This window comes from Crocodylus siamensis, chromosome 4 (assembly GCF_052110815.1).
Source record: "Crocodylus siamensis isolate JL-2025a chromosome 4, ASM5211081v1, whole genome shotgun sequence".
Classification (NCBI taxonomy): domain Eukaryota; kingdom Metazoa; phylum Chordata; order Crocodylia; family Crocodylidae; genus Crocodylus; species Crocodylus siamensis.
The window spans coordinates 95,834,607-95,847,156 of record NC_143398.1 but is presented as its reverse complement, the minus strand read 5'-3'; the positions used below and the strand labels follow the sequence as shown (position 1 = coordinate 95,847,156).

The following is a 12,550-nucleotide window of genomic DNA, read 5'->3' as shown; positions in this document are numbered from 1 at the left end:
TCCCTCTGTACACCCAGAGGTGGCCCATCCAAGGCAGGGAAACTTGACCCTCAAGACTTCCACTGTCACTGCACACAAAGAGCACTTTCTATAGGGGGCAAAAGAAAAAAGGGTTTCTTTGGCTGTATCTTTTACTTGACCAAGCAACACAACTGGGAAGCAATTAGATGAGCTTTCTGGCTTTGAGGCAACAGGACATATCATCAGTGTAAACTTGTTTTAATGGAGAAGAATGCACAACAGCATATTTCACCCAGCCATTCATAAAACAAAAAAAGGAGAGGATTGGGGTTTTTTTTGTTTTTTTTAATTATTGGCTTTATTGATCTGAAAGTACACAGGCCACAGAGCAGGGCAAGGCCCTTCCAGGCATTAGGCTGTCTCCTCTTTAGCAATCCGATCTTTTTTAAGTGGTCCCTGCAAAAAAATAAATAAATAAATAAATAAATAAATAAATAAATAAATAAATAAATAAATAAATAAATAAATAAATAAATAAAAGGTGATACAAGCAATTACAGGGCAGGTCTAACTAGCAGAATTAGCCTCCTCTCTCACCAATGGAGCAACACTGCCTCCCAGAACAGTGTACTAAGAGACTATGATTTTCTTTTGTTTTGAAGGAAGATAATACTCAAGCCTCTCAGGTGCAACTCTGCTTAAACGCATGGTTGGGATTTGAAAAAAAACTGGCAAGAAATAAGAATGATGGCTGACAAATCTATGTTGTTATGTGGTAGAACAGTACATTAGCAATTAAATAATTTGAAGTCTAGTGCCACCTAGTGGAAGACCTAAACACATGATCAAGTACTAATCAGTTACTAAGCTTTCTCCTCCTCATGGGGAGCAGTTAAGTATAAAAAGATAGGAATAAGAAATAGAATTCTTCTGCACATTAGCTGAGCATTCAGGAGGGGACCAGAGACCTAACATTTCTCACCACCAAGGAACTTGACTTTTCAGTACCCTGGGAGATGATGTTCTCAGAAGGAAGACAGCATGGAATGTTTCCTCATGGATGCCAGACACTATGTACAGTGCTTGTTTCATGGCCTCATCAATGAACAGTCCACACTAGGCAGGGGGAGCATTCCCTAAGCCTCACCAACTATAGGCAGTAAGGACCATCTACTTGAAATGAGTACACAAGCTGCATGCTACTCTTTAAACCCTCTGGAACCTCTTGGGAGACTGGTTCATCCTGTCACTGTTCATTTCATAAAACCCTTCAGAAGAAACCCAAGCACTGATGTACAGGTACAGATGCAACTGGCAGGTAACAGATGTAATGCATAACTGTGGTTTTTGTCACTGGGCATACAAGATTCTAAGCAAGATTCTACACCAGACAGCAAACACACAAGGGATGCAACAGAGAACAAGGCTGGCCTGTGATCACTTTGTCCTTACCATGAAGGCCTTCTTCTCCTCAGCAGTCTGGAAGCGGCCATGACCAAATTTGGAAGTTGTGTCAATAAACTTCAAGTCAATCTTCTCCAGGGCCCGACGTTTGGTCTGCACAAGTAGGGACTGTGGGAAAGATGCAAGGTTAGAGAAATGTGGCAGCCCAGTCATGAAGTCTGAAACCACAATAGGCAAGCCCCCATGTATTATGCACCTGTGATTTCTCTCAACTAATATTTTCCACAGGAATCGGATACCTCCCTAAACTGTTACAAAAGAACCTTGCCTCTTGGCTGCTATTCAGTTTGATAACTGCGTGGCATTTAATTAATGCTCCTGCCACCCTGGTTGAGCATCATTCAGCAAGAGGCAAAACAAAATTACTACCAAGTAATTTCATGGGCTACAAGAGTTTCCAAACTTAATGAGGTTCTTCATAAGAAGCCAACTAACCAGCCAGCTCATCCCATCCCATCCCCAGAGCCAAGTGCTCCGTAAGGGGCCCAATTCCTCAGGCCAGTGATCTGTAGAGGAACAGTTTTAAGTGTGCCCATTTTAGGCTGCAAATAGTTTTCAGGCTTTCTTCAGCTGGTTATGCACTCAAACAACAAAAGGTTATTGTGGTTCCCTGCTCTATCCACAAGCTACAAGATTTTGACTTGCTCCTGCTAGAGAGCTCTTCACAGTCTGTATCACTGCTTACCTTACGCAGGGTTAGGACCCTCTTCTTGGTCCCAACAACACAGCCTTTCAGCATGATGAAGTCATTGGTCACTTCTCCATAGTGGACAAAACCTCCCTAAATAAAATAAAGAGGTCTGTCAGCACACTGTAATGCAGCAAACTGAACTAAAGGGCACCCCTGATATTGGTCTAGGTTGACTCTTGGCTATCTTTTTCCAGCATCCAATGTCCAAGACAGGTGTCCCCACACATACAACACCCGCCCCCCTCTCCCCATAAGGGACAGCCTCATGGTAAGCATGAGTCCCTAGAACTGACACCTCCAAACAAAAACATCTTCAAACTAAAAAAAAAAAAATCTATAGGAAGCACATGGTCTGGCCAATCCACCCATCCAACTTTATTACAGTCTCACAATCTATGCCCTACCTGAAACCTCATTTCCCAAAAGAAATCCCCAAGCTGTAAGACAGATTCCTTTCACTGCACCCAAGAATTAAAACAACCAATAACGACCAACTCTGCCCCCTACCCCTCAAAAAACAATGCAGGAAGACAGGCCTCGAGAGGTCTTCAGTCAAAAATCCAGGGCTACAGATGGCATGCAATACTGCATGCATCAATAACATTATTTCTTGAAGTACCTAAGCTGTTCCATTAAAAAAGTGCCCATCTAACCAATCACTTAAGCTGCATTTAGCTTATAAGACCACACTGTATTGTGTCCACATCCCAATCTTCCAACAAGAAGAAAAAACTCACCAGAGGGTTAATGCTCTTGTCAGACAGATCATAATCAGTTGATGCATTGTTTTTGATGAGCTTGCCATCCTTGATCTGGTAACCCTGGCCAATCTTGTAGATCTAAAATGAAAGAAAGGAGAATTCTACTTGAAGGGGGCTAAGAGAAATAATGCTGGTGCTTCTCAGAGATACCCTAAAACTATGGCTTTTATAAAGCCACTGCAGGTTGAACTAGGATAGGACACGCTATTGACCCAGAAGAAATCCCAAATATTTATTTCCCAAGCAACATTAAAATTTTCTCCACTGCTTTACAGCATGCTGCACAAAACTATCAGTCTGGTCCCTTCTAGCACTGTGTCCCCAGCAGCACAGGACCATCTAGCACTTGCAAATACAAGCTGCTGGCCCAGAAATGCACCCAGGCTAAAAAGCCAGAGCAACATCCTGTGCAGTAAGCCCAACCAGCCACTGCAGCAACAGGACTGTTCTCCAAGGCACCTCAAATGCTCAGTCAGAGACTCTTACCTTCTTATTGATTTCGGTACGGTGGTGGTATCCCTTCTGGCCAGCTCTGGCCACGGAGAAAGCCACACGAGCAGGATGCCAAGCACCAATACAGGCTACCTTGCGCAGACCCCTGTGAGTCTTGCGGGGCAGCTTTTTGGTGTGCCAACGGCTAGTGACACCTGGAAAAAAAAAAAAAAAAAAAGTCAGCAGAATGTCAGGGCCCTCTTGACTAACAATACAGCTCTGCATTGTAGTCTGCCCATTATAGTGTTTGTAATTAGCCTGGATATCAGACCATCCACATCCTTTAGGGCAGCTGTTCAAGACCTACATGTTCAAGGAACCCCAGGTCAGGATTTCAGAGGTTAGACACATATGCTGAAGACCCACAAAGAGTTAACCAACTTCCCCAACCATCCACTCAGGCACTGTTCTCAGAAGGAAGGCAGCATGGAATGAATCCTCACAGGTATCAGACGCTGTGCCCAGCGTGTATTCCATGACCTCATCACAGAACAAGTGACAGCAACGCTGATAATGGGATGCCTTGCTGGCCCCTGTGCATACAAGGGGAGACTGAGAGGCCACACTGAACTACAATCTTCTCTTCACTACAATCCAGATTCTGGTAACATCCAAGAGACAGCTATTTGATTTACCTTTGTACCCTTTTCCCTTGGTGACACCAATGACATCTATCATCTCATCTTGGCCAAAAACAGTTGACACTGGCACCTGCTGTTCTAGCTTCTCTCGAGCCCAGTCTACTTTCTCAGCAACACTGCCACCATTCACTTGGATCTCCATCAGGTGAGACTTCTTCTGTCGCAGGGGAAGCAAGCGCATCTGGAAGACAGATTGGGAGGGAATTTGAATCTGAACACCTCTTCCCAAAGACAATACTAAGCTTTCCTGTAACCAAGACAAAAGCACTGCATCATCTGTTTGCCTTAGAGGACTGTTTCCCAAGTCTGATCATCTGGCATAAAAACAAAATGCAAAGGAATGCAACAATATCTAGTGCTTCCCACTGTCCTCAGACCGCAGTCACACAAGAGTACCTACTATTCCAATCAGTCACAATCCTCATGCTTTCTTCTATCTGGGATAGAGGGTATTAAACATGCAAACAGGAGCTACATCTCCATCTTTGCTGTCCACAAAGCACCAGCTCTGAAATATTTAGTTTCACTGCAACAAGACGTGTTCCATTTGCTGCCATGCAGGAAATCCAGTTACAGTTCCCAGGCATGTAGGGGTCCGGTTAAGTGCTCCAACAAAGCAGAGCGCTTCACAATCCTCAGTGACCCTGCTCTGGATGACTAACCACAGCATTTAATGGGCTCTGAAGGGAAACATTATGTTTGCATAGTTGGCTGTAGTGGCCATTCAGTTTGATAAGATTTCCCAGAAGGACTAGAGAATTTCACAGCCAGAATACAAAGAAATCCAAAACTATTTATACATTTTCAAATGTGATTAAAAGAACCCATAAGTGGTAACCAGAACAGGTTAAAGCCCTAGACTTTCCAATCCCAACTCTCATATACAAACTCCCAAGCAGTCCAAATTCAGTTCCCATACCTGTGTAAGCAGTGAATGTGTGCGTCTGTACAGGTGTGAAGGGCCAAATATAATAGTAAGCAGCAGACTAGGAAGGGGAAATCCAAGGAAAACTGAGCACACTGTGTGATCACAGTGCCCATACGTCCCCTCCATATCTCTGTGCCTGCACATATCTCTAGGGAGTAGACATGTCCACTCACCTGTGTGTGAGCTATGACCCGGATAACCTGGCAGTATTTCTTCATGCTACTGAAATCTTTCTCCAGCTGCTTTTTGCCCTCCTCATCCTGCCACTTCTTACAATACTTGGTGAAGGCCTTCTTCTTGGACTTGTGCCTTCAGGAGCAGAGCAGAGCAGAAAGAGGGTTTGGCCCAGCCCTTCATCAATCCCCCCATGGAAGAGGGGTGAGCGGAAGGAGCTGCCACCCAAGTTGGTTTCGGCTCATTGCCAGCTTCTAAGGAATTTTTTCCACTGGCAAGCGGAGCCTGGAGCTCATCAGACAGAGGCAGGGTTGCCAAAACTGAGTGGAGCTGCCATGAATTAATCCAAAGCATGTTAATATGGACAAAACATAGCTTTACAGAATTTTGTAAATATTCTACTGATCACTTTTCAGCCGATAAAAAAAACAATCCTCCCCCAACCCTTTTAACTGCTCTAGCCTGGCTTCATTCTTGGCAATCCATCACCTCCAACCCTAAACTCTGTCTCATCGTAAGATACCACTGTAATACTCAAGAGATCATTAATGCGTTCACCTAGCTGCTTTGTCCCAGCACACAAATTCAGTAATGTGATCCAGAAAAAAAAAAATCCTCCTTAAAACTCACAGGTAAAGAACCTAGAAGACTTGCTGGAACCTTAGTCACAGCATGCAAACTTACTTAAAACACATACCTGCAGCTCTTGCTAGAGCAATGGGGGGGGAAATAATCAGCCCCTTTCCCAAAAAGCCAGGACTTTGCTCAGGACTCAGACTGACAGTCAGCAACAAGTATGTACCAGAGGCAATTTTCTTATGCCAGACAGTTAAAAAGAGATCACCACAGGTAGTCCATTCACACCTGCCTCCTATCAGGGTATTTCCCTCTCCAAACCTTACTACGAACAGTGTGACACATTAACCTACAACTATACCAGAACAGTCAGCATTTTACTACAGATGAAACTAAACCTTCAGCTCAGATGTGGAAGCCATAAAGTGAACAGTTCACACCAATGAAGCTACAGTGCCCTAACACTCTTCCTACAAGTTCAGAAATGAAAGTGAGTGGGGGCTCCACAGGTCTGATGAAGAGTACACCCCCTTGATTCTTACCAGTTCCTGTAGAAGCGACGCTTGCACTCATCACTGATATGCTCAGCAAAGATGGTCTTGAAGGTACGGAGGCCACGAGGAGTCTCCACATAGCCCACGATACCCACAATTACCATGGGAGGAGTCTCTACTACAGTGACTGCTTCTACCACTTCCTTCTTGTTCACCTCTGGGGGAGACAGATGCAGCATCAGTTAGCACCCAAAATGGATAAAAGCCTCTTGTGAACCACTTGGTCCCTGGATGATGTGTGCACCTGAGAAGGTCTTCATCACAAAGCCACAGTCAGCAAGCATCCAAAAGGGAAGGGCACTTAACCCCTGTACAAATGTCAGAGGTATAACCTGTGCACAGATGCTCCACTGAAACCCAGAGCTGACCTAATGACTGGGTGTGAAAGACAAGCTAAATGAACCGTGCCATAACCAATAACAGAACTACATTCAGGACTCGACAATCAGCAAAAAAATCACCAGAAGCGATTTTTTTTATGTCCGCCCGTCGAGAAGAGATCATCATATGCAGCCTGTTATGGCACAGTCCATCAATAGCAGACTCCTCTTAAAGTCACTGCACATTCCAGCAGTTACCAAAGAACAGGGCATTTTCACCAGCTGGGCACCTGCCAGTGAGAGCTGGCTTTTGTACCTAGCCACAAAAGAGCCAATGAGTCCATGCTCAGGACAGCAAGGGACTACAAGTCAGGCTGGGACTTATCCCCCAAAACACCTGAGGAACCAAATTTCAATCCACCACTTCAGTAGGGAATGGAAACCTGTAAAACAGCCTCTTAGGCCAGAGAAATACATACTGGATCCAGGCCTGTCAACTTCCCGGACAATGTGGGTCATGCCAGCCTTGTAGCCAAGAAATGCAGTGAGGTGGACAGGCTTGTTGGGGTCATCCTTGGGAAAGCTCTTCACTTTGCCCCGATGTCTACGACTGCGCTTGCGTGGCAGGAAGCCCAGAGATCCATGTCTGGGAGCTGAGAACTTCCGATGGGACTAGGGAGTGAAAAGAGGAGACATTTATAATACCCGTTTTCTTTGACTGTCTAATATGGGCCTAACTGCATGTCAAGCAATCTCTCTTGCTGCCTTTTAGGCAGCTACTGCACTAATACCAAGGGTGCCCCTTTCACAAAGTTCCTTTCCTTAACAAAGGATCAGGACATGTAGTAGAGATGATATATTTTATTAGACAAACAAGATTCTTGCAGCAAAAAACACTTTAATTGCAAGCTTTTGGGCACAAAAAAAAACACCTTACAATTAAAGAATTTTTTTTGCAAAAAAAAAATCTTGTTGGTCTAATAATATATGGTATCTTTACTACAAGTCCCAATTGCCTTTTCCTCTAGACCAATACAACTATAACTTGGATACCTTTCCTTAAGAGCAACTGTGGAGATCTGAAGCATATCCCTGGTGAAACCTTCCCTTGTGTATATAGATATAGACACACAGACCTCTTGTAATGATTCCCACTGATCAATATAGTTCACTGAAAAAAAGCAGCATTAGGTAGCTACATCTAGTTTCATCTCAAAATGCTTTGATGCAAAATGGGACTAATTTGCAAAAAGGCTTTTCCCCTTGCCTGGCAGCTTAGCGCATGCACCCCAACAGCCAGGAGCCAAGCTGGGTTACAGAGAATTACAGCTATCAAAACCAGAGGCCTGTAACCCACCCATGCTGGTATTGACATGGCACAATAAGCAGCTCTAAGTGCTTTAAGAGAGGTACATAAAGAGCTATTACAAACTTTGCTAGTCCGTAGTTGTCTACCCAACATAACTGAAATTCCACAACCTTCCCGAATCATCTCACCCCCTTAAATTTGATACACTTCTGGGTTAATCATCTTGGGGCCACAAATGATGCACGTCACATTAGACCTGCAACTGTTTATACGGTTCAAACTTCCTGCTTTCAAAGGCCGAGGCACCCCTTTTTAGGGCTCAAAAGAAACATCCTGAAGGGTCACACCCTGCTTACATCCATGAGACCCCCAACCCTGCAACCTGGGCATCTGAAGCACTGTTGCAGTTGCAACAACCATGATCCTTACAACCGCATGCAGTTCAGCCACTCTCCCACTTGGCACAGAGGGAAAAAGACTGCAACATTCAGCTAGGCAGAGAACAAGGCCCTAAAAAAAATATTCAGCAGCCGCAGCCTAGTTACAGCACCCAATAGCCTCGTTACAGCAAGTCAGATTAAGGTTAGATATTAAATATTAGGATATTAGATATTAGGATTTCTTAAGTTTTAGATACCAAGAAGTCCGTAGACTTGACTTGGGCAGTGGCAGGGACTAGCTCCGCCGTGCTCTGCGCAGGAAAACGCGGTAGCAAGTTAGGCCGCACCAGGCCCCACTGCCTCGCGCAGCCACCCCCAGCTCCCCTCCCCCACATAACCCCCGCGTCGCCTCCCCCAGAGCCCCTGGGGCACGGCGAAAGGTGCAGACAGGGCGGCGGGGATGCGCATGGCGGCGATGGCAAAACACGGCCGTCCTCATACCCACCATCTTGTCTCGGAGTCAGACCCCGCCGGCCCCGCTCCCCGAAATAGCCCCCGCGTCGCCTCCCCCAGGGCCCCCGGCGCGGCGAGGGCGGCGGGGATACGGATGGCGGTGATGCCCGAGCGATGGCAAAACGCGGCCTTACTCATACCCACCATCCTGCCTACGAGCCGAGTTAGAAGGGGGGACACACGCTGCGCATGCGCTCTTTATAGGTGGCCCGCCCTCTCTGAGTCACGTCAGCGCGAGCCATCCTCCTCTACGCATGCGCGCGAGCTCGGGCTTTCTCAAAGCTTCGCGAGGATAGAAAGGGGGCGAGTGAGTGCTATGAGTTGCGGGTAGGGTTAAACTTTTTGAAAAGGCGAAGCAGACCGAGCGATAGGCGTTCCCCAGAGGAAGGGGGCGTCTTTCTTGTTCCATCCGGCCCGCGAGCCTTTTTGACGTCGCCGGCTGCTGGGCTGGCTGCCAGCGTACTGCTCTCTTCAGGAGCGCCGGGTTTCCGGTTCCAGAAAAGGACACAGTGGGGGTGCAGTTGTCTCTCAACCCGGCACCTCCGGCTCGTGCTGGCAATGGCAAAGTGCGTCCCACCCCATCGCGGGCTGGAACAAGGAGGGGAGGCCTGTGGCACCCCTCCCTGCCCTGGGTTGGGGCTCCCATGGCAGCCACCCTGGGCAGCATCTCCCAGCCAGCTTGGCCACGCAGCTCCCCACCATCCCCGAAGGCTCTCCCCCCCTCCCCGCCTCAGCTCATAGATCGCCCCCCGCCCCAGTCTGGGGGCCCTGGACAGTCCAGTACCCAACTTCCCATAGATTGACCTGTATCCAGCTGCCAGAGCTACTCCCACTACCCTGCCTGGCTGTGCACTGGTCATGTGCATTCACATGTGTGCACACAGACATATGAGGTGCCCCCTGCTTCTTTCACCTCAAAAGCACTGGGTTTTCTGCCCTTTTCTGCAGGAAATGGAAAACTCAGATCCCCAACATGCTCACCATGAGGCAAGCCAGGAAATGAAGTTCTACCTGCTAGCATTCATGTTAAAAAAGGACTAGCGGAGGCAATCCTGGACGCTTGTTCTAATTTCAAAGGACCATCCAGAGGTCAGAGGACCCAAAAAGAGGACATATCTGGGCAAACCCAGATATATGGTAACCCTAATGCTGCTGGAGGGGGCCTGGGGCTGATTTGGTGTGCTTGTGGCCCTGGTGGCAGGAGCTGCAGCTGCTCCCCATATACAGCTATTTGCTCCCTCCTGTTCTCTGTTCACCTGCCTTCACCCACTGGAGCTGGCAGTCCCAGGGGCTTGGCTGCCTTCCCCAGCACACCCACACACAAAACATGGGGCCTGTAGGACCTATAAGGCAGGGTTAAAGACCCTCAATGCCTACCTGAGCTGAAATCTGGTCATTGTCGTTCAGAAGTGTGACAAAGCAGGGGGTCAAAGATACAGCCCCCACTGCCACCCCTGGGTCTCAGTGTGGACCCACACACCATATGTAACCTGCTGGACTAGCCCCATGTGCAGGATCTAGGACCCATGCTGTATGAGGCACCCACTTCAGGCCGCCCAGGATATGCACTGCATATAGTGCCTACCCCAGGTGGCCTTGGGCAGGTGCCACCTGCAGCACAAGTCTCAGACCAGCCTGCAGCAGGCACAATGTGTCAGACAATACCAGAGTGGCCGGAGTGTCTGCTGCATGTTCTGGATCAAGTGTGGGCGGGGCCTGATCCAACCTCTGGACCAGCCCTGCAACACATCTGACACCCTTGCTGGAGGCAGTAGGTATCCGTCTGTCCCATGAGACAATGGGATTACACAGCTGTGATTGTGGCCGTAGAGACCAATTCTTGAGAGAGAGTCCTTCCACACTTACCACATGTGACATTCACGTTGAACAACCCTGAATGTGGTACAGGGTTGCTCCTGAGGTTTCTTTTCTTCTGCACATGGGGCTTTTCTTTCCTCAAAAGCCTTCATTCCATGCTTAACACACTGATTCCAAGCTCTTTGACCCTCAGTAATCTCTCAGTTGTTTCGCTTGATGTTTGTTGCCTTCAAATTTTCTTGTAAATGTCTTTAAAACAGAGATACGGATCCCTGCATGATCTTCCTGTAAAGAGTTCTCCATAAGAGAGATCCTTGGGTATACAGCCATCTTCCATTTTCCACATAAGACTAAGCCATTGAAGTTGATACTAAGAAGAGATGATTGGAATGTTGGACACAGGACCAGATGAGTTTAACATCCCTGCTGTAAGGCCTTCCTTTTTGGGCAGGCATTTGCCAAACAAAACTAGACAGAAGTGATGTTTAGGGTCAGGAGTGCCTGTGTTTTATCTTGTTTACTTTGACTCCATACACTTCTTTTTTCCTAAGTTTGCACAACATGCAGGCCTAACATTGCCTATGTTGGGGAGTCTTGAATGCCCGTCACTCCTTTTTGCTGTGCTTGGTGTGTCACTACATTCCTCTTCACAGATACTTTGATCCCAGAAGCACTTCAGTTTGGATCAAGATGATTAGCACATGAGAGAAGGCAGATTTTGAGGGACAGTTTCAAAGGAGTTGGGATGCACAGGTCAATGATGATCACACCCAATACTAATAAAGTGAACCCGGAAAAGAACAATGGTCACAGGTCATGACAGCTTTCCTGCTCCGTACTCAGTTGCCCGAGAGCTCCTTATCTCTGGAAAATGGGCAGGAGTGCAGAAATTTGAATCTGAAGTGTATAAAGCTCTTCTGCACAGAGGCATAGCTGTGAGAGTTTGGAAGTTGCCTTGACCATAGGGACTGATTCAGAGTCCTCACCACCTGGTAGTGAATACGTCTGTGTATTCTTTGCTGTACGCAGCTGCTCTTGGTAATGTTGCCTGAGTAATAATATCCCAATAAACTGGTGTATAGTTTGGAGGCTTTGGCTTCTCTTATATTTCTCCAGATAAAATAAAGGCCCCCCAGAGTCATCCTGAGTGTAACACATACAGCTCACCAGGGTAATTCTGGTGGCCTACCATTATTCTTTAGCAAACCACTTCACTAAATGGAAAAGGATTTTAAAAACAAAACAGTTTACTGTCCTCCCTGTCCTGTGGTTCATTAGTCTGTGTGTGCGTCTTATGTGTGCAATCCAGCTTTCCCTTTGCAAACTTGTCAAGGGCTTACATCCTGTCAGAAGGGATCCTACTAGTGGCAGCCCCTCCATTGGAAAATGTACTGTACCAAAAGTGGCCCTCAGTAAAATCCCTGCCGCATTTGCCCCTTCATTTACATATACCACTAGCCTCTTAGATACAGCTGGATCCTATGTATTCAAGCCCCTGGGATCCCCCAAGCATGACTCATCAATCCACCTCTTGCTGATGCAATTGTCTATGTTATCATCACCCAGTCATATGAGGGGAGTATCCCTAACCAAATGTAGGGGCCAGATGTTAGGGCAGGATGTGACTTTTTGAGATGAGCTTTACAGCTTTACATCAGAGGGGCTGGAGTTTAAGAACAGTAAAGAGCAGAGACAAGGAGGCTGGGTGCCCATACACCAATAAGGGAGAAGACTGCAAGACAGACAGCAGAATGAGCTGGGAGCTAACTCAAGTCCACCTGGTGCTACTCTACTTCTTGACATCTACCCTTATGACCATCTACAAGCCACTGATCCACCCCCTCACTGTGATCTCACACCTAGCCTCTCAGTGGGTCATCACCCACATAACTGGGCTCTTCATCCTGTGGCGCTATAGTCTGGAAGTGGGGGTTGCCTTATTCTTCATTCTGTACAAGAAGCTCTGGG

General features: G+C 47.0%; 1 protein-coding gene and 3 non-coding genes across 5 annotated transcripts; all 4 read right to left on the bottom strand.

Moving 5' to 3' along the window:
* Window positions 1-285: 285 nt before the first annotated feature.
* Window positions 286-9,050, bottom strand: RPL3 (ribosomal protein L3). Of its 2 annotated transcripts, none has more exons than XM_090043003.1 (10): window positions 8,909-9,050; window positions 7,042-7,234; window positions 6,231-6,399; window positions 5,112-5,247; window positions 4,005-4,191; window positions 3,364-3,524; window positions 2,854-2,955; window positions 2,111-2,206; window positions 1,414-1,533; window positions 286-417 (listed from the first exon to the last, which is right to left on the bottom strand). In XM_090043003.1, exons 1-10 carry the CDS (start codon window positions 8,909-8,911, stop codon window positions 373-375), a joined length of 1,212 nt encoding a protein of 403 aa, XP_089899129.1. In that variant the 5' UTR covers window positions 8,912-9,050; the 3' UTR covers window positions 286-372. The 2 variants fall into 2 exon arrangements, with proteins under 2 accessions (XP_089899129.1, XP_089899130.1); XM_090043004.1 differs by lacking the exon at window positions 8,909-9,050 and adding an exon at window positions 8,757-8,776.
* Window positions 980-1,072, bottom strand: LOC149866142 (small nucleolar RNA U83B). The gene has a single exon (XR_016442172.1). It is a non-coding gene; the product is annotated as a small nucleolar RNA U83B (small nucleolar RNA).
* Window positions 3,773-3,865, bottom strand: LOC149866141 (small nucleolar RNA U83B). Its single transcript, XR_016442171.1, has one exon. It is a non-coding gene; the product is annotated as a small nucleolar RNA U83B (small nucleolar RNA).
* On the bottom strand, window positions 5,248-5,301 carry LOC149866140 (small nucleolar RNA U82P). Its single transcript, XR_016442170.1, has one exon. It is a non-coding gene; the product is annotated as a small nucleolar RNA U82P (small nucleolar RNA).
* Window positions 9,051-12,550: the final 3,500 nt, after the last annotated feature.